Genomic DNA, 22,997 nt, shown 5'->3' with positions numbered 1-22,997 from the left:
ATTTGGTATTTCAAAGACTAAAATATCTGGTTCTAAGAAATCAGTCAATTTACAAAAAACTTATCAAAACATGTACAACTAAATTACACAATTTCAAATTTCAGTAATTCTTTATATCCTCTGTATTTCCAAGATCATATGTGGTCCATACTATTACTCTATGCAGGGTTATTATTAAGACCCCCAGTAACAAAAAAACCAACCCAAATTTTGGAAAAAACATCAGAGCTGATAAATGGACTGGTTATGCAAGACTATATAACCATAATCCAATAATACAGTCTTAAAACAAATTTCTTCTTAGGACTGATAAACTATACTTGTAAGTAAAATCTGTAAAATTTTCTGATACAAAATTAATTAAATGGTTATTTATGAAAATGTGGAATATGTTTTGTAGTTTAATTCATGTGGACACAGAGTAAATTTAACAGCAGCAACTAAGTTAGCTTCATTCTTTGAACTATATGCTATAAAAGTACCAAATATTTATTAATGGACTACTAAATATTTGTTAATTACATGAATCCAGAATAATACCTTCAATACAGGAATTAAAACAGTCATGATCATTTTGGGTTACATAATTCATAAATTCAGTACACGTCTTCTACACTTATGGTGAATTCTGATCTAGAATTGGATGGTCCAAGAAGTCAATAGATAAAACAGTGTTGTGTAACTCAAATATCAAAACAGTATTGTCACCATATCTTAGTAGAGGGCTTGGCACATATAAAGTCTGCTGTGGTCCAACTTTCCAATAACGACCAATGTTAAAACCATTAACAAACACAACACCTTTCTGCCAACTTTCAGAGTACAAGAAAGTATCTAATGGTTTCTCTGAAAGTTGAAAGTCTATCTTGTATAGAGCAGGTCTACAGAGCTGAGAACTTGGCTCGAATATTTCCCATTTATCATCATATTCTAGTTCTTGGATGAAAGGTTTATCAAAAGTTAAAGGAAACACAGTCCAATTATGAATCTCTTGTTCATTTAAATAGACTGGACCACGTAAGCCTTTTCTTTGATTATTGAGGTCATCAGGCATACCATAGTTTATTCGACCAAGGTTCTCCACTAGAACATCAAGAGTATGGGACTCTGATATTTCTGTTTTCGGAAGTTCAACTTTCGGCATGTTTCCTGCCAACCAATTTACAACTGCTATTTCAGATCCATCCCAATAAATTACTGCTCTATCAGCCACCCCACCTGACAAGATCAAAATCCCACTACCACTTACTTTGGTTCTATACATAACAAAACCAAAGTTTTGGCCAAAGTTGTTCCCAAGGTCCAATATTTCCATATTAACTGGGGCCACTGTGTGTTGTGGCTTTATTCTGCCTGTAATTTTAGCCCAGGGTAAAATTTTACTGACAGTCAGATTTAACAAACTCATTTTCTTGCTTTCATAAGGTAATGGAGGGTTTCTAAGTTTTGGACTGGAACAGCATTCTTTTATTATTTCCCTTGTTTTAAAGTATTTCACAGTGTAATCTCCAGACTCTGTTAAGGGAGCATCATAATCATAACTGGTAATTGTAGGACTGTAAGGGATTTCTGGGTGTGGAAACTTTACATTAGCACCATTTAGAAATCCAAAGTTAGTGCCACCATGGAACATATAAATGTTTACAGATGAATTTAGTTTCAGGATGTTTTTAAGTTCTTCAGCATATGCTTCTGCAGGATGCACGTTGTGTGTTTCAGTCCAGTGGTCAAACCAACCAGACCAATACTCTGCAACCAAGAGTGGTTTATCTAGCTGCATTTTTTTCAGATAATTTAACTGTTTCTCAGCTCCTTCCTTGAAATTAGCAGTCATTAGAACTCCAGGAATGGACCCACGATGTCCATCTGATATTGGTTCGTCAGATGTAAAAAACAATTCTTTGATGCCAAATTCCTCCATTGTTGACTTTACAAAAATCATATATTCAAGGTCTTCATCATTTTCTTCAGTGTTTCCAAATGAAGCAAATTCATTTTCAATTTGCACAGCAATAATTGGCCCTCCATTTTTGCTGAACTGAAAGTTGCTTACCAAAGGAATCAATTGAGAAAAATACTTCTTTACTGCCTCCTTAAAGGGCTGATAATTAGAACGAACTTGCATAGAAGTATCTCTAAGAAGCCAACTTGGCAAACCACCAAACTCCCACTCTGAACAAATGTAAGGTCCTGGTCGCAACAACACAAACATATCTGCTTCTTTAACTTCTTTCAGAAACTTTCTCAAGTCAAGAAAATCACCAAAATCAAATTTGCCAGGATGTTCTTCATGTAAGTTCCATGGAACATACAATTCTACAGTATTAAGTCCACAAGCTCGCATCTTTATTAGTCGATTCTGCCATTGCTCTGGTACAACACGAAAATAATGTAATGATCCTCCCAATATTTGAATTTTTTTCCCATTTAAAATAAAGTTATCTCCACTTGCTTCAAGACCAGATTTTATTCCATTTTCTGTGTAATATTCGTATAAGGAAGGAAGTTTTTCAACTCGATTATCCATTTTAAACCAGTTCTTTAAAAACAAGCAAAAAGCTCAAAACAATGCAGTTCCTCAAACTCACAACTGTGAAGCAATCTTGAAAATGCAACTTTCTGAACTTTCAATCTAGAAGTAAAATATATATAAATATATATATTTATACAATGATTTTTAAAAAATAAATCATTTTATATCAATAAAGATACTTAAAATTTTACTACCTTTTTCATTATAAAAGTATACAAAATTAACACCAATTTGTTTTCTACTTTTAAAAACCTTTAAAGCTCTTGTGAATAAAATTCATTATTATCAATTGAGATGAGCTGATAAAACTTGAAAATGTAGTATTCAGTTACCTATGTTATCAAATGTTGTCCAATATAAACAAATTTACATTTCAATCTACACCACTGGAATGTGAACAAAAGAACTAAATCTATTTGTAAAATCAGACAAATATATTATAATTTGTTTGTAATTAAACACAAAGCTACAGAATCGGGTTATCAAAACCAAATTTCTAGAATGGTAAATTCACATATTGCTATAGCACTGGGAAGCAAATAAATTATGAAAAGAAATATGTTGTGCATATATTACACATGCAGTTTACACTGTTTTAACATATAGTTTCAGTGGACTGACCATGAATTGGAGAAGTAATGTTGATTACAATTTTGAATTTACTACACTTACCTATACAAAATGTGACAATGTTTTAGTAAACTACATGAGTATGTCGTACACAAATATTAAAACACACTACACGAGCAGTTGCAGTAAATTAATATCAGTCTGAATTAGACTCGGATGTCAGAGTGCAAGGTACTGTTCACATGAAGAATAAAACTACTTTCGTCCACCAATAGTCTGCGTATTCGATTTGCATGTTCTTTAGAATCTTTGAGCTATAGTTTTTTTTGTTTTGTTTTTTTTAGTATCTCTTAAAACTGTGAAGGCCTGGCATGGCCTAGCGCGTTAAGGCGTGCGCTTCTTAAGCTGAGGGTCGCGGGTTCGCGCCCGAGTCGCGCCAAACATGCTCGCCCTTCCAGCCGTGGGGGCGTTATAATGTTCGCTCAATCCCACTATTCGTTGGTAAAAGAATAGCCCAAGAGTTGGCGGTGGGTGGTGATGACTAGCTGCCTTCCCTCTAGTCTTACACTGCTAAATTAGGGACGGCTAGCACAGATAACCCTCGAGTAGCTTTGTGCGAAATTCCAAAAAACAAACAAACAAACTTAAAACTGTATCTGGTATTTACTAAATCGGCAATGTAGGGTAAATTAAATATTTTATAACATTACGGCCCTACTGGCACAATGCCAAAATCAAATATCTATGGAGATTTGTTAGTTAGATATTAAATTCAAGCATTAGTGGAATAGCTGAAATTATTGAAGTGGAAAAACTAACTTTGTGGAATAAAATCAAAGTAATTGAATACGTCAAACTTTAGAAGCACTAGAAATTAATTTTAAAGAAAATGGAAACCTCATGCTGTCTTGATAAGAATATTCCCTCCTGTTCCCATTAGAAACAAAATTAATTACACATAAATAACAAACATTACAACAGAGCTAAATTTAAACAATTATTTTTTCATTATCACTTACAGTTTTCAACATTAAGTCATAACTGATAATGTCTGTGGTCAAAACGCTCCAAAGAGTTGGGGATATTTTGTCTATTCACTTGCTAATATTAAACAAGACTGCAGCTCTTTAAAAATTCAATAGTTAGAAGTTGAATGCTTACAAATTAGTTACATCCACATATCAAATCTTACTACTTTTACTCCTTAGTTTTAGTTTCGTTGGTTGGATGGTTGGTTTATTTAGTGTTTTATGGCACAAAGCGGCTAGGCTATCTGCGCCAAACATCCGGTAAAAATTTAAAAGTACATTTAGTAAAATTCATAAAAGGAAATTAAGGTAAAACAAAACAAAGTTTATAAATACACATAAATAGCATAAAACCAATGTTTATATCTAGTCTACAACGTTAAGAGAAAAACTACTGTAATTCAAGTTGTAAAGGACTTTCTGTAGCGTAATAGTAATTATCATAACTCGCCAGGAAGACTAACAGGTAGGTACAAAAACCACTGTCAATCATCTGAAGTCGGCCTTTCCAGTCCTGGTTCCGAGTTATTTGACGTTATGGCCATTTTGAAAAAGGAAAGTAACAAAAAAGTTTTAAAAGACGTGTAGCAAAATTATAATAATAACTCGCCAGGATGACTAACGGGTAGTTCAAACAGCAGCGTTAGTCCTGAAGTTGGCCTTTCCAGTTCTGGTTTCGAGTTATTTAATGTTACGGACAGTTTCTAATTTCAAATTGAACTAGATGAACTGTGATTTCTAAAAGGGAGCCACATTAAAAAGGTGTAATGTATAAATTTAAAAAGCAACTTAAATGGCATTAAACAGATTAATGGCCTTTAAAAAACTAAAAACATTACCAAGGTGGGCAGTATTACCATCACTAATAACACTATTTAACGTGACGGACAAACCTTGGGACAGAACATGTTTAAAATGGTGCTGTCGTTAAGAGTCGTAACGACGACAGAAAAGTAAAATGTAGCTTACTGTGATCTGAGTGTTACACAAACTACACACTGGTGCATCAGTTCCAAATAAAAGAAAACAACGAGTTAAAAAACTGACCAATGCATAGTCTAGCAAGACGGCCAAAGTTCAATATAGGGTTTTATTTGGAAAAGGTTGTTTTCGACTGCCAGCTGGCACAGAGCCAAGTCTTTAATACAGGACCATGGTCTATGTGTGGGTCAGGCACAGCGGTGTTTGTGCCAGAGCAGATACACTTAGCTGCAATGTCGGCAAGCTCGTTGGTGCGTATACCAACGTGGTTCGGTATCCAGAAAAAACTGGATAGAAGTAGATGTTAAAAAGAAATGAGCCAGTCGGTTTTGAATATCGGCGAGAACAGGGTGTGAACCAGGGGGGTAGATTTTTTACACCCGATGGGGGGATGATTTTTGCAACCACTTATGTGGACTGTTCAATTTGCAAATTAGTAATCTCTGATTACGTGAACCTAAAAGCTGTAAACATGCAGTCACAGAGTAATCTTGTTGCCACGATACTTGCATATATACTTAGGCGTACTGACTGATACTTACGAACTATCGCTTAGATCGAAAAGCTTAGAAGCACGCCTATATTAAAGATGTACATTTCGGCTACTGAAAAAGCCTACATCTAGGTCTAATTATGTAATTCGATTGGTAAGAACACGAGAATCACAAGAACAAACACACAATTTGTAGGCCTGTGATACAATAAAACAATTCAACAGTCCAAACTGTAGGGGGGGATGATTGTATGCACCATACCCCCATCTAAAATGAAGGGGGATGCATCCCCCATCCTCCCAGGATCTACGCCCCTGGTGTGAACTAACGTGAAGCGATTCCAGGGCCAGTAGAGAACTAAGCGAGTCTGTATAAATAGTGCAGTTTGAGTACTGCTTAGCTTCTATGTGATCTAGGGCAAGAGAAATGGCGTACAGTTCAACACTGAACACTGAAGTTGTTGAGGGAATTTTGTGCACAACCACAATAAACCATAGCAGAGCCCACACAGTAACCTGATTTCGAACCATCTGTATAAATAGGAATAGAAAGACGGTTCGAAGGATGTTCAGCAAATAACAGACAGTATTTCCAATCGGAAGTATCTGCTTTTCTCAGATGACTTAATGATAGGTCACATTTGGGGACTGTAAGAAGCCATGGTGGGATGGGTTGACCAGTGGATACAGCAATGTTATCCAAGGACAGACCCAATTCATCCAACTGCGCCTGGATACGAAGGCCAAAGGAGCAATGGCAGATCGTCCGTTCTGAAAAAGCATAGCCCACCAAAGAAGAAAAACACAACCACAGGTGGGATACTTTGGTAAGGAACAAAGTTTTGAAGCATATAGTAAAGATAGTTGCAAACGGCAGAGGTACAAATAATGTTCATGAGACTCTATGTATAAGCTCTGAACTGGGGAAGTGTGGAAAACCCCAGTGCAGAGCCAAAGTCCTTAATGATGAATAGGGTCCAGCATCTTTAAGGCCGATGGTCTGGCAGAGACATACACCAGTGATTCATAGTCGAGTTTCGATCAAATAATAGCACGATATATCTTTAGCATAGAATGTTTATCTGCTCCCCAAGTGATGGAAGAGAGGACGCGGAGGATGTTCAGTGTTCTTGTACATTTGACCCGTAGCTTGATGTGTGGTATAAAGATTAGCTTGCAGTCAAAGATAAGCTCCAAAATCTTTGTCTCAGGGACCACAGGCAGCACAACTTCACTGATACAGAGTTCAGGATCAGGGTGAATACCCAATTGGCGGCAAAAGTGCATGCAAATGATGTTAGAGAGAAAAAAGTTAAAGCCATTTGCTGTAGTCCACTTCAGTAAATGATTGAGAGCAGCCTGTAGCTGCTGCTCAATATATCTGATGTTCGACGACTGATATGAGATGTGAAAGTCGTCCACATGGAGCCCATTTGTAACAGTGAGAGGGAGCTGTTCAGTGATGGCATTAAATTTTGTATAGAAAAGTGTGACATTCACAACACAGCCCTAAGTTCCTGTAGAAAAGAACGGGAAAGTGTCAAACCCACACAAAATTGGAATCTCCTAACCACTGAAAAAAAATTTAATAAAAATGGACAAATGGCCACATAACCGATATATATGGAGGTCTCGCAAAATGCCATACCTCCATGTTGTATCATAAGCCTTTTCAATGCCAAAGAATATTGATACAAGATGTTGTCATTTGAGAAAGGCTTCTCTGATTGACGTTTCAAGTCGAATCAGATGGTCCATGGTGGAGCATTGTCGGCAGAACCCACACTGGGTAAGCGAGAGGAGGTTCTTTGATTCGAGGAACCAAACAAAACGAGCATTAATCATCCTCTCTAAGGTCTTACAGAGACAGCTCGTTAAAGTAATTGGACTGTAGTTTGAAGGAATCTTGAATTCTTCCCAGACTTAGATAAAGGTATAACAATAGCCTGGTGCCAGGCATCAGGAAAACATTCTCCTGCCAGATCTCGTTAAAAACAATAAGAAGAATAGCAAGAGAAGCAGGAAATAGATGGCGCAGCATTTCATAGCGTATATCATCTGGTCCAATTGATGTACTGCCAGACCAATGAAGGACCAGTTTGAGTTCCACCAGTGTAAAGGGACGATTTTAGTCACAGAGAGAATCAGCTCAAAAGAAAAGAGGTGATTGCTCTGCCCGAGTCTTGATGGCTAAGAAGGTAGAAGAAGAAACAGAAATGCTAGATACTCAATAAAAGCTTTCACCTGGAGTATTGGTGATGCTCCAGGTATCAGCTACTTCCTACCATCAAAGAGCAAGATCGAGAGGGGGACAGAATTATATTGCCTACTGACCTTTCGAATCCTGTCCCATATGACTTTAGAAATGGTGGTAAAATATGTGCCAAATGTGAACTTAGTCCAAGATTCCTTCTGGCTTTGATGTCTTACCCACCGAGTATGTGCATGGGCCCACTGGAAAGCAATGAGGTTCGAGAGTGTGGGATATCTACAGAAAGTACCCCAGGCCAATTTTTGAGCCTTCTGTGCCATGTGTCAGACAGGATTCCACCATGGGCGAGGATATAGTGGAAAACGTGTCGAGGTTTTAGGAATACATTGAGCAGCTGCTTGTATAATACAGTCAGTTACTGCTGCCACACAGTCGTCTATTTATGGCTTACAGATGACGGTAGGATCAAGTTCTGCAAGAGTAGTGAAAGAGGGCCAAGTTTGTCTGATCCAGCTTCCACCGGGGCACGTGGGCTGGGTGGCATCGACCACAGTCAGTCTCTCTCAAGATTATAGGAAAATGATCACTGCCTCATGGATTATTGTCAACCCTCCATGAAAATGGGAGAATAATGAAGGAGAACAAATTGAGAGATCAATAGCAGTAAAAAACTGACTCAGTGCATGGAAATACGTAGAAAAACCAGTATTAAAAAGAGGAAGGTTGTGATAAGAAAGCATACACTCTATAGAGAGACCCCTCCTATCTATATCAGCACTTCCCCTGACGTCCATTAAAGTTCCTCAGGAGTAGAAAGGGAAACGGCAACTGTTCAATGAGAGCATCAAGGTCTAATTGATCATATGTTTCTCCAGGCGATGGGTAGAGAGAACAAACAGTGATAGTATGACCCAAGGAAACAATGATGGCGACAGCCTCCAAGGGTGTATCGAGTGGCAAAGACAAGGTGGGCACATATTGATCAATCAGCAGTGCCACCCCACTATGCACTTGTCCATCACACAGCCTGTTATTTCTGTACAAAGAAAACCGCCGAAAGGTGACTGTATCGGTAGGTTACAGAAATGTTTCCTCTAAGGAAAGACATACAGGATGGTAGGAAGCAATCAGTGTTTTGAAGTCATCCAGATTAGAACGTAAACCTCGCAGTTCCATTGTATCAGGGTGGCCATTTTTATTTATGTGTAAACGAATTGGGTGGAGAACCCTTCTGTTTTTACGACCACGTCTTTTTTCCTTATGTCCTTAATCGAGGGAGGTCTATCGACCTCCTTGGATCTTGCCCTGAGTTGATTGGGCAGGTCTTTGCTGTTAGAAGGGGATTCCAGTAACTGAAGACGTGAACGAATGATTCTTTTGCATCTTGAAGTGGGAGAAGATGTATCCGAGGAAATACCTGTTTCTGGAACCATAGGATATGGATCTTGGGGTTTGCTGGGATGTATGTAAGGGACAAAGATAGGTGTTGAATTTGATTTATCAACTTTTCTAACCATGGAGGTCAAATACTTTTCATTTGTTTGGAGAACGATTCTTTTAGAGGCACATAGAGATCCGTCTGCACTCCCACTGTAGTTGTTGAATGAAGTGCAGCAGCATACGTCCAAGATGAGGTGGTGGACAGCAATTTTCGAGCATCAGGATAAGTAATGTTATGAATCGTTTTCAAATCCTGCACCTCTTTTTCTTCCAACCATTTATGGCAAGAACGAAAGTAGGATGGGTGAGAGTCATTGCAATTGATGCAATGAGGGTCCGTTTCACATTCATAGGCATCATGGTCCTTGCCACTGTAACGAGCACACGTCAAGGAACCACGACGTGACGTCTTCGAGTGACCAAATTGCTGACACTGGAAACATCGGAGAGGGTTTGTAATGTATGGCCGTATTCTGCAATTAAGATAACCTGCCTTGATGGTGACAGGCAAACGTGGTGACGTAAATGTGAGAACGAGAACACTGATCGGCACCATAATTCCATCTTTGCAAGTGGATATATCCTTCACTGCAGAAACTTCTTGGGTGGAGAAACCAGCGAGAATCTTCGACTCTGGGATGTTCTTCAAATCCCTCTCAACAATAACTCCTCGTGATGAATTCGAAGTAGCATGAGGTGTAACCTCAATAGGTATATCCCCAATTGCCTTTCAATGCAAGATGAGTTCACTTTGTTGAGATGTAGATGTTTCCACCAGTATGTTACCAGATCGAAGCTTCTTTACTGACTTTGGAGAGCCAGCAAGTCCCTCTAGTCCCTTCTGAATGAAAAAGGGAGACATTTCCCATAAAGGTTTGTCTGAAAGCGAATGCAATATAGTAAAATGAGGTACAACAGGTGGTACAAATGGTGATCATTGCTGCTCAGAATCTTCAAGACGTGGTTGTTTACCTATAAACTGTTTTTTTTTTACTATTCGTTTGACAAAAAACGAAATTACAAAAACAATCGCTAAAACACAAGTATCATTGTTACATCCATTAAAAACACGATGATAACATACAAGCCATTCGTTTAAAACAAAAATACTCAGAAATCGTTTGACCAATTAACAAAATAATTTAACCTATCATTAATTTCCGATTATATCCCACCCTTTTAGAAACAAGAATACATTCTTATGTTTTTAAAAAAGGCAAACAAGCGAATACACCACCAAGTTACAGACCAGTCAGTTTAAGAAGTTGTATAGGCAAAAACTTTAGAAAGAATAATTGGTAATATATTTTCGACATTTTTAAATATTTGCTTGTTTGTTTGTTCTTAATTAAGCAGAAAGCTACACAATCAGTTATCTGTGGTCTGCCCAACCCGTTTAAGTCCGCAGACATACCGTTGTGGTACTGTAGGGGGGCATCTTTAGACATAACGTCAAAATTACTTGAAGCGCAAAACTTTTCAGAACATTTTGAGAAACCATAATATATAGTTCCCTTCGTAACACCCACCAATTTACAACCAGTTATCCATTAAAAAATTGAATAGTGTCAGAAAAATTCAATAAACCTACTAAAAGCAAATATAGAAGTGTTAAATCACACATACACACAAAAAATGCAGACAGAAACCAGAATTATACTTAAGTGGAACTCTTTTAAATACCATTACGCCAGTAAAATTTCTTGTCCTAATATATGATTCGAAAGTAATATGGAAAACTCATATTGGTCAGTATACGCCCAGTAAAATAATATCCATTTCCAGCAAGGGTAAATGTAGCACTATTTGTAGCATAAATTTAAATAACTTACAAAGAATAAAAATTCAGTTATTACTAAAGTTTATAGAGTTCCAGATTAACAAATTCTGAAGTCATACACAAGTATGGAAATACAAACCCAATCCACGACAGGTTACTAGATTGCTCTTCAAGTACTTTGTTGAAAATTTATAAAAGAATAATTTATTAACTTCTACAGATCGATGTATCATACATGAGGATACCTCTGTTATCTAGCTACTCATTCTTACTATAACGGACGCAGGGTATATGTTAGTACCTATTTACGCAATCAAAATATCAGTGCCATCTATTGAATTGCACTCATAAACAAAATTCCGTTAAAAATTTGACACTTTGGATATTCAAGATTCAGACAATTCGAAAAATAACTCTTGTATGTGCGACAACCATTTATTTGTGATAGAAAATATTTTAATTAAAAATATTCACCTAACAACATGAGTTCCACTAGGACTGTACGAGAGGGTTTGGTTATATTTTTATTGATGTAATTTTTACATGTAGTACTTAGCAAATGGGTATCTTAAAAAACTTTCAATAAACGGTGACACTTTTAATATATAGAAACATTAGTTTATATCAGTAGAATTCATAAAAATTTCGAGCTCTGTACATGGAATAATTTTTAAGGAAATAATTTGTGTATTCAAACACAATCTAAACATTTTTCTCGTAATGAAATTTCGTAGAATGGACGACAACTGCTTGTTGTGGAGACAAGTGTAGAGTATGATGTTTCAAAAGTCTTCCGCCTTTCGTCTTCAGGTCCTCAACACTTGTGTCTTCACTTGCCGTCCATTCTACGAAGCTTCATCATGAATACTGTCTAAACAACCTATCAAAGAATTTTTCTCGCACCTTTTTCTTTCCATTAAAGAAATCGTGTTTTTACAAAATCTTCACTTTTTCTTACATTTTTCCAATCAGGTATGAAACTACAACTGATAACTGGCTGTACAAACAGCCACCTGTAGGTAAGAATGTTCACTTACAATAGACAATAATATATCGCTTTGGTTAAATTAACATAAATTTATCTAAACGAGTGTTTATGTCAAACTCCCAGTTTGACCCTGAAAAAGAAAGGTCCACTTTTCGAAAACGATCGGGTTATAGGCTTTCTATTTCATTTCTATCAAGACTTTTTAAACCTATTTGTTTTTCTCACCTCATGAATGTTCACAGAACTCTAAGCGAGTTTTTAACGAGCAAATGAAGAGAAGTGTCCAATTAGAATTAAATGCTATAGTGTAATATTTAGGGATATGGGCCTAAAAAGGATAGATAGGATTACTGTATATTTATGTACGATAATTTAATAAATATTGAACATAGCATTTCACAGTTTACATCAAAAACAATTGAGGGGGAAGACGTTTGGAAAGAACCTAACCCTCCTGGATCGCGCACAACAACACGATCAAATCCCACCTGAAATTAGGCAATAAACAATATCTGTTTACCATTGGTCATGTAATAAAACACAGCAAATAATTTTTTTTTCTGTGTCACTGAAAACAAAAATCTAAACAGATAGATTCTAGCAATATAAAACCATTTTAAAAATCTTTACTGCTTTTTGTTATGAAGGTATTAACTCTGAAATTTTTGTATAAAATGTAATAGTTGTATAAACGTGGTCACAGGAACTGTGAAACACTAATTTGACATCCGATTTGATTATCAGTAAAAGATACAAATAATTAACAACAAAATATAATACCCATGTTAAAAACATTTCACAGTCTCTACAGTCTCAACATAATTTCAAAATTTCAACAAAAGTCAAGAATCCAGGTAATATTAACAAAATGAATTATTTTGGTGTACCATTTTAAACGCTACCTCCCAGTGGCACAGTGGTATGTCTGCGGACTTAAAAAGCTAGAATTCGGATTTCGACACCCGTAATGATAAGAGCAGAGGTAGCCCACTGTATAGCATCAAACGACAATAATTTTAATCGCTATGAAGTAATTATTTTCAAAATTAATTTGTACTCATACTTTTAACATTATAATCAGAATTAAATAGCTTAACACCCGCAGGCGACTGCGACATATCTCCGTTACACAATCTCAACGTGGTCAATTTTGCCATAAGAAAAACACAGTAAAATTGAAAACTGCCTAAACCACTACTTGTAATGCTAAATCCCATTAAGGTGGTTGACATACACATGAATAGTTCATGAAAACTCCAAACTGTACCTTCCTTGCTGAAAAATTCAACAAAAGATAAAACTTGTCTATATTTCTGATTGCTATCTGCAAAGAGTATCTTTATACCAAACTCCATGTAAACTGGTCGAAATAAGGCTACGTAAGTGACCAAAACTCCTAACATTATTTAATGTTTTGATCTGCCTTTTATGACCAGAAATAGACAGATCTCATATTATTTGGATGTATATCTATAAGATGTGTAAAAAAGTATCTTTGAACCAAATCAAACGCAAATTCGACAAAATACGGCAAAGTAATTGTAAAAAAAAAAACAACTCATAAAAGTATGCATTTTATGGAATCTTGACCCCCCATATAAATACTAAAAATAGACAAGTCTACCCTTTTTGTTTGTAAATGTAGAGGTTCTCTACAAAAGTATCTCTGAATGAAATCCCATGTAAAATGGTCAAATTATGGTCGAGTAATTGTACTTGTTTATCAGCTGTAATTTCTGTAAAAGAATACAAACAGCAAATACAACTTTTATGTATATCAGCATGTTGGGCGCATGAGTTTATATTTGTGCCAATTTTCATATTGACTGCAAACAAGTTTAAAATAAGCATTTCAGAGTTATTTCACCTTTCATTTCATAAAATCCTTAAAAGGTTTTAATTCAAAAAGAAAAGGCATTTCGGCAGATTGGTCCAAGGTGTAGCCTTACTAAGGTTCAAGTCAATCCGCCAAGAAATGGTAGAATGGTGGTCGGTTGAAAAGTTTTTGGAAAAATAAGAAACAATTGGAAAACAATATGTCTCTCTGCGAATACAATTAAGGCACAACTCAGCATTCCTATATTTGTTACTCACACCTAGACATTCCATACTGCAATAATCAATCAATTCCTGTTAGGGATTTTTGTAACAACTCTTAACATACAAGGCACATCATGGTCCTTTTATCAGCATCACAAGAACAATTAAGAGTTGGACCCGAGTATTTCTGGGGTAATTTTTTATCTCTAGGATTCGATATAAAACCTGTTGCAATCCCTATAATTTTCTACCACTGACGCTAAAATGTTAGTTCACAAACAAAAATATCAGGAAGGCAGTTTTATTAACTCAGATTACGACAGTACTAATACCATGACTTGTTTTAAAAACGTATAGCTCCTATTTGTACTTATTATAAAATCATTCCACAACAACACACTGACAAAAAATAGAGGGCGTACTGTTGTCCTGAGTGTAATAATAGTTTTAAATTTTTTGAATTTCATTTTAGAATAACAAATTTTAAACTGAAAGTGATCTTTATTATTCCTTCTCTCTTTTATGGAATCTTGTTTATTGGCAATTTTCTACACTACATAACATTGTTTCGATTATCATAAATCTGATGGCACTTATAGTAGGAATGAGTTAGATATGAAATGTGTGTTATACAAATAAAAATCTCACACTGCAAACAGTATATAAACAAAGCTTTATAAGTACTACACAAACCAACTGCAGAATAACATCCCACTTAAAGCTCTTGAAAAACTCGGTAGTAAAAAAAACTTTTACAAAACCACAAATTTATCAGTCTGATTATCTGACTGACTAACGTCGTTGAAAAGGTATAGCTGTCACCTGCCTTCACTTCATGCTAAACCAGTGGTTTTAACCTGGGTTCAATCGAACTCCGGGGGTTCGGCGGAGGTCAAGACACACACACACACACACACACACACACACACACAGTGTTTGTATGTTTGTTCCGTTCACCCCACCCGTATAATTCGTGACGTCATGCTCCACTTGGCCATCATTGGCCGCGGCTGATCACGTCACATCAGATGGCCTTAATATCTGTGATGCAGGGAACTTCGTGCGTTTAGCAGTCGACCTGTGACTGTAGTAATCGTGCGTCATTTGTGATTTCTCCTAATCTTTCAATCCCTTCATACTAACTATGTCGAGCAAAAACAGAAAGTGGTCAGACGAATACATACAATATGGATTCACGTGCATAACGGAACATGATGGGAGTCAACGTCCTCAATGCATGATTTGCAATGCCAAGTTGAGCAATTCTAGTGTAGCACCGGCAAAACTAAGAGAACACTCCCTAAAGCTGCATAAAGATGGAAAATACAAGAACACAATGCTTGCTGAAAGAGAGCCAGGTTTGATGAAAAGGCTACTTTGCCTGTTCTCGGTTTTGTACCCATCGACAAACCGATCCTCACAGCATCGTACGAAGTTTCGTACTTGATCGCAAAGCAGGACAAATCACACACCATTGGTGAAGCACTCGTAAAACCAGCTGCGTTGAAGATGGCGAATATCATGCTGGGAAAAGCTGCTGAAAATAAATTATCCAAAATTCCTCTTTCAAATGACAACATCAGCAGCAGAATAGATGACATGAGCGATGACATCTTGGTTCAAGTAGTTACAGATCTAATTTCAAGCTCAGCAAAATTCAGCCTACAACTCGACGAGACCAACGACGTTTCCATTCTAAGCCAGCTTGTTGTATTCGTGCGCTATGTGAAGAACGACGAGATAAAAGAAGATTTTTTATTTTGTAAGCCTCTTACAACAACAACTAAGGCAGTCGACGTGAAGAAACTTGTGGATGACTTCTTCAGAAACAACGATCTTTCGTGGGATATGGTTTCTGCAGTTTGTACGGACGGAGCTCCAGTCATGCTGGGACGAAACTCTGTTGGTGCGCTGGTGAAAGCCGATGCACCACACAACATTGTGACGCACTGTGTTCTGCACAGGCATGCATTGGCAACAAAAACCTTGCTTTCAAAACTGGCAAAAGTATTAAAAATTGTAGTGGAATGTGTGAACTTTGTGCAAAATAGTGCCCTGAAGCACCACATCTTCAAAGAGCTGTGTAGTGAAATGGGCTCTGAATTCGAGGTACTTCTGTATCATTCTAATGTCTGGTGGCTATCCTGGGGAAAGGTGCTGAATCGTGTTTTTGCCATGTATGTGGAATTAAACCTGTTTTTGCGAGAGCACCAACATTGTCATGCAGATTGCTTCGAAAAATCTGAGTTCATTTTCATTTTGGCGTACACGGCCGATATATTTAATGCTCTCAGTCATCTCAATCAACAGATGCAGAGTGGTGGAGTCAACTTTATCGAAGCGGAGGAAAACCTGAAGGCTTTTCAAATAAGCTACCGTTATGGAAACGACGAATAGAGAATGATAACTTCGCAAACTTTTCCCTGCTGGACGACTGTGTAAGTAACATCGAAGATGTATCTGAAATCGGAGACATTTCTGTACCCGGGGAACTGAAGCAAGCAATTGCCATGCACTTAAATGAGCTCGCAAAGTCTCTCGACGGATACTTCCTGACCAGAGAGTCATATCCAGCATGAGTGAGACAGCCGTTCACGTTTAATGTTGCAACAGCAGATGTCAATGATGAATACCTCGACGAAATCATTGAACTTCAGCAGAGCCAGGTTCAACAGCAACTTTTCGGAACAACAACGTTCTCAACGTTTTGGTGTCACCAAATCTTAGCGTACCCTCTTATTTCTAAGAAAGCCCTTGAGATACTAATACCGTTTGTTACAACGTATTTTTGCGAGCAATCCTTTTCGAGGATGGTAGACATAAAAACGAAGAAAAGGAACAGACTTTGTTGCGAAAACGATATGAGAGTGGCACTTGCTGAGGTGAAGCCGCGCATTTCTGAACTTATCTCTGAAAGGCAACAGCAAAAGTCACATTGATTTGCAGTAAATATTCATTGAATTATGTTTTGGTTTTTGTGTGAAATTCACGTTTTGTTGGTTTTGTTCTTTGAACACAGTGATATTGTGCGCAACTGGTGCATGGTTCATTTTGTGCACTAATAAAATCTACTTATGTTTTGAATTTGAAAAAAATCATATTTTATTTTTCCAATTACGAAGGGTTCAGTGAATGAAAGTACGAAAGTTCCGGGGTTCAGTACCTCCAACAAGGTTAAGAACCACTGTGTTAAACTAAATGCACATGACTAAATTAAGCTACCTTGGCTAAAAGCGTTTTTCTTGGTTTTACTTACAACCTAGACAATAACTATAACCATTTTGCAACACTAGTAACGAAATAATAATACAATAGTGGCCATATTCTATTATTACAAATATGCCCTATGAGTTGTTAAGTGACAACCTGCCCTCATATCATTTGTGAATGCACGATTGCTTATGTGCACACACTACGTGTTCAGCTTGCAGCTGTATCAGTTACATAAAAAAAAAAAAAACGTGGACTAGGCAGATTTTTCTAAATCTACATTCAACTTATGGTATACCACTGAAATTAACGTTCTAAGTTCTATACATCTGACTGAAGAGTTTTGTGTTGGATTATTAAATTTTGCCATAGCAGTTGTTGCCTAAGACTTAAGTCTCCAACGTTAGGACAAACACTATCACCGTTTATTGTGACACGACTTTGCTCGAGCATTCTGGACTTTAAACACGAATGATAAGTTGCATAATTTACCTTTGCATTGTTTTCAAACTGAATGTCACCTATTAACATCTAATAATGTATTTGAAACAGTGCAATTTTTAAAACATGTCCTTCTAGGAAAGAAAAAGGAGAAAATATCAAGTTAACCTTAAAAAGTCTTTGTCCCAATGAAGAGAGTATTACTGCAAGAGGTTGAAAACAGTAATGCTGTATGTACAAAACAAGACTTAGCCATTAATTTAACCAAAAAAAGGTTGTAATCATGACTAGATGGAAAATCTAAAGCAAAATATCAGTAAAAGCCACAAAATGTTGAAAGATGGCTCCAAGAAAAGCAACGAGGAGGATAGGTCTAGAGCCCAGTCACCCCGTTAAATGCTAGTTGTTTTCTTTTTTACACTAGTCAACAAAGTCTATAGATCCACAGTCACACATACCTAATTTCAGTAATGTTTAATATGAAAACATAAAATCTGTTAGAATAATAAAATCGTATGAAAAATACAAATACAAGCCCTGATTTAATAATTAAAGTTACCTTAATTATAGTTCGTGCCATTGATTTTCAACCACTTCAGCTACCAACATGTCTGAGGTCGTTTAAACGTCACACAATTCAAAAATGCGATAAAATGTATATTCACACGATAATCAAACATATGTACAAAAGAAAAACTGTCATTTGGCACGTTAGTTAAAACATTCGCTTACCGCAGGAAATCTCAACTTACATTTTGCTGTATAGTACATTGGTTCACTAAAATATCTGTTAGAATTACACACGAACTTTGTTTCTAGGCCTAACTGTTTCGTCATGGAGAATGGGTTATATGGACAGTTTCACCAGATTTTACAAAAAACGGATGATGCCTCACTCAAATATTTTTTTCAAGACACCTTGAAAGTTGGTTTGTTTGTAATTTCAGGTTGGTTTGTTATCAAGTGAGAATCTATTTGGTTAGGTAATTTGGTAATTATAGCTTGTATTTTTCAAATGAGAAATTTCAAATTGTTTCAAAACATTCGGCACTTTGTTGTATAAAATTGGCGTCTCATTAGAAGGAAATAGTTCTATTTCAATTAAACAATTGTCAAACACATTTTTCAGTCGAATAGACGAGACTAAAAGTTTTCAGAAAACGATTGGAAAGTAAAAAAAAAACAAACATGTATACGAAAACACAATTTTGTCTAAATACAAATAAAAAAATATCACGATTCAATTCAACTAAAGAAAAACTTAGAGCAATTGCCCACAATTGAAATATCATACAAAAAAAAAAAAATTATTGAATATTTATAAATACAGTGGTACCTCGGTTCTCGAACTTAATCCGTTCCAGAAGGCTGTTCGAAAACCGAATCAATTTTTCCCATAATAAATACTACAAATTAAATTAATCAGTTACAGACCTCCAAAAAATTACGCATTATGAAAAATTTTAAGTAAACATATTGCTTATTTATACCTGTATAATAATACAGGTATAATACATGCATAAAGTCAACCACAAAAACTATAAACACAATAAAAAAACAATAATTGAAAACCTAACTGCACTTTACCTGTGCTGAGGAGAGCTGATGGCGTAAGTGAAAGGTGGTGAGGAAAGTGGCGAGTAGTAGGGTTATTATTGTTTGGAAGGGGAGTCACCTTCCATAAAAACGTCAGGTAACTCTCCTTCTGGGTTCTTTCTCTTTTCTGTCTCTTTGCACCGCTACAACTTGCTTGAGACTCACTGGACCTATTTCTAACTAAAAAACTTGTCTTATGAGGTTTGTTTCTGCCTGGCACCCTCCCCATGTCTCCCTACACTATGTATGCCACTTCTCTTCCTTAATTTTTCAAACCACCCCTACTAGCCTTAAAGGCGTAACTTGTATCAGCACTCGTTCCAGGGGTGTTTTTCAGGAGGCCAGCATGCAACCGCTTTGCTTTCTCTCAAATGATGGTCTCAGGAATGCTATCACCAGCTAACTGTTTTTCGTTTACCCAAATCAACAACAGTTTTTCTACCTCTTCCATTGTTTGTGATCTGTGTTTCGTAAGCACTGTCATTCCTTTTGCAAAATCAGCTCCTTCGACGACCTCTTTATTTTTCAGTATGGTGCAGACTGTAGACTTCACCATACCAAACTGTGTAGCAAGGGCAGACACGCGAACACCACTCTCATACTTCGCTGTGAGATCTTTTTTCACCTCTATTGTGGCTCTAACAACTTTTCTTTTTGGTTTACTGCTTTAATTATCCTTCTTTGACCCCATGGTGGCTTTATTAATCAGAATATTTAGAAAAACAACAAAAAGAAAAAGAAAAATGAGAAAGTTCACAGCAGATTTTAACGGGGGTGTGGAATGAGCAACAGGTGCGGGTAAAATGTTTTCGGCAAGCTTGGCGTGGGCCGAAAATGGTCGAAGGTCGTTCGGGTCATCAGTCGGGTTATTTCGGGGTTTGGGGCCACGAAAGCTTGGTTCGGGAACCGAGTTTATGTTCGACAACCGATACATTTTTTTCTCAAACAATATGTTCGAAAACCGAATTGTTCGAGAAGGGAGTCGTTCGAGAACCGAGGTTCCACCGTATTAGAGAAATTTTGTTTGTCGACTTCATTTTATTACTGCATTCAAGTCTTATAATATTTCACAAAGTATCCCTCTTATAATTTATCAAAGCAACGCAAATTTTTTGCAATACTCTGTATTTATGAATAGGAGTGCAACATCAAAAGTTAATGTGTTTCAAAGTGAGAGTTAGTAGCCATGGAGATGAGACATTGTCCTGGATCCGAAGAAAGGATAATGGCGTCACCCTAACTATTTTTGCTCGTACTTTTGGGAAATATTGCACTATGTCGCTGATAGATAAGATAGCAAATTAAAACCCATGTTGGGAACTGCTGCTTTAAACTGAGTTTTCTCTTGTCGTATGAAAAGGTGCAATGCATTAAAAATCTTCCATGGCATGTAAAGAAGACATCTCAATGCTAGGAAGATAACAAGTATTGAAATACCTATGGAAAAAAATGTAACCCTTTCTAACACTCTATACGTAAAAGATTCAAAGAAGAATATAAGGAAATTTGTGAAAACAAAGGCTTTTTTATAAAAGAAAAAAATGAATAAATATTCCATATTTGAAAGATAGTTTTATAATGAAAAAATATATATTTATGGTAAAACAATTTCGCAACGCTATGTCATAATAATGTCTTTGTAAAATAATTATTAAAACCAAAACAGGGAAAACTCAAAGTAAAACTTGCACTAAAGAAGTAACACTGTCCTTAGTCCCTAAAACAATTGTGGGATAGCCAGTTTGGTGTCAGATAATTATGGGAGGCCCCATTGATAATTTCTCTTGTTAAAATAGCATTATTAATCATGCAAAATGTGTAAAATAATTATGTAACAATATAATACACAATTTTGCTAATTTTTTTTCTCCTTTTCAGGAGAGACATGTAATTTTAGTTTGTCTTTTCCCACTTTATATAATTACTGGTATCATATTCTAAATACTATTTTATCCTCTAATTCAATTAGGCCCGGCATGGCGAGGTGGGTTAAGGCGTTCGAGTCGTAATCCGAAGATCACAGGTTCGAATCCCAGTCGCACCGAACATACTCACCCTTTCAACCGTGGGGACGTTATAATGATACGGTCAATCCTACTATTCGTTGGTAAAAGAGTGGCCCAAGAGTTGGCGGCGGGTGGTGATAACTAGCTGTCTTCCACTGTTAAATTAAGGACTAGCGCAGATAATCCTCAGTAGCTTTGCGCGAAATTTGAAGACAAACAAAAAAATAAAACCCATTTAATTGCATTGCCTATGTGAAAAAACAACAACATTAAAAAGTTGTGTTTGCTGTTTATTATTTTGTGAAAAATAAAAACTGAAATGACAAATCTCTGGATTAAACCTTTGTATGCATGATACTTACTAATGTAGAACAAATATTCCACTTTTATTAATTACATAAACAAATAAAAAAATGTACATTTACTCAAAAACAGTCCAAAAACAATACGAGGATAAACGAAAAATAAATAATTAAAAGAGTTGTAATGTTTTCAAACTTCACAAAATATAAATTTGTTATCGACTATATGGTATTATAGGTAGGCTAATATTTCAATTGTACCAAGATGAACATTTTTTTCACTAACATTTAACATATACGTGTAATCCAAAAAGTTACTTCCTCATTTTCAGTTAAAATCTACGAGTTCAGTAATATCCCAGTTCTCTATTTAAATACCAAATATATGTAATTAGTAACACTAATTACAATAGTAACAGCAGAAGAAGAACGAGTTAGCAACCCCACGTCTGTGTGAATTTTTTTATAGCAAAGCCACACTGGGCTATCTGCCGAGTCCACCGAAGGGAATCAAACTCCTGATTTTAGCGTTGTAAATCTGTAAACTTACAGCTGTACCAGCGGGGAACTTCGTGTTATATAATTATTTTGTTTGTTTTGAATTTCGCGCAAAACTACTGATTTAGCAGTGTAAGACTAGAGGGAGGGCAGCTTGTCATCATCACTACCCACCGCCAACTCTTGGACTACTCTTTTTCCAACGAAGAGTTGGATTAACCGTAATATTATAACGCCCCCAAGACTGAAAAGGGGACCTTTTTGGTGCGACGAGGATGCAAACCCGCGGCCCTCAGATTACGAGTCGCATGCCTTAACTCCCCTGGCCATGTCATAGAATAGTTTCTTTAACTATAATGTTATATCCTTCTGTTTTTCGTACATTCGTAGAAGTTTTTGTTTTTCTGTTTCATATCTCGAATCCTTAAGTTTCAGAATAAATTGTTATTTATTGCTATTATTTGTATTTTCATGTATTTTATTCATGTCAATAATGCATGAAATAAATTATATCATACATAATGCCATTATACGTTTCAAAGACCAAATATATAACCACAAATATCAAATTTTCTGTCATATAACAATGAACAAACTGTCTAATGGTAACCTTGATTACTACAGCAACCTCTACTACAACTTCGTATCAATAGCCGAGTTACCTGTTACTATGTACGAATCTACTGGCTTCCAAAGTTAACTCTCTGGTACATTATGTCATTGGATTCAACCAAACTATGATATTCCAGGAAGAATTCATCCAACTTGGACTAAAAGTCGTGCTGGACATCAAAGCATTTTTGGAAAAACGACCACACTGACGGAGGCATAATAAATACTATAATAACAGTAGAATATATCTACTTCTCTACAGATTAC

At 36.4% G+C, this 22,997-nt stretch overlaps 1 protein-coding gene across 6 annotated transcripts; it reads right to left on the bottom strand.

The window, feature by feature from the left end:
- Nucleotides 1-469: 469 nt before the first annotated feature.
- On the bottom strand, nt 470-19,403 carry LOC143244964 (beta-galactosidase-1-like protein 2). Of its 6 annotated transcripts, none has more exons than XM_076490582.1 (2): nt 19,304-19,403; nt 470-2,632 (listed from the first exon to the last, which is right to left on the bottom strand). In XM_076490582.1, exon 2 carries the CDS (start codon nt 2,525-2,527, stop codon nt 617-619), a length of 1,911 nt encoding a protein of 636 aa, XP_076346697.1. In that variant the 5' UTR covers nt 2,528-2,632; nt 19,304-19,403; the 3' UTR covers nt 470-616. The 6 variants fall into 6 exon arrangements, with proteins under 6 accessions (XP_076346697.1, XP_076346695.1, XP_076346692.1 ...); XM_076490580.1 differs by lacking the exon at nt 19,304-19,403 and adding an exon at nt 18,276-18,408; XM_076490577.1 differs by lacking the exon at nt 19,304-19,403 and adding an exon at nt 11,177-11,318.
- Nucleotides 19,404-22,997: the final 3,594 nt, after the last annotated feature.

This window comes from Tachypleus tridentatus, chromosome 2 (assembly GCF_004210375.1).
Source record: "Tachypleus tridentatus isolate NWPU-2018 chromosome 2, ASM421037v1, whole genome shotgun sequence".
In the NCBI taxonomy this organism is placed as follows: Eukaryota; Metazoa; Arthropoda; class Merostomata; order Xiphosura; family Limulidae; genus Tachypleus; species Tachypleus tridentatus.
This window is presented reverse-complemented; position numbering and strand designations above follow the sequence as displayed.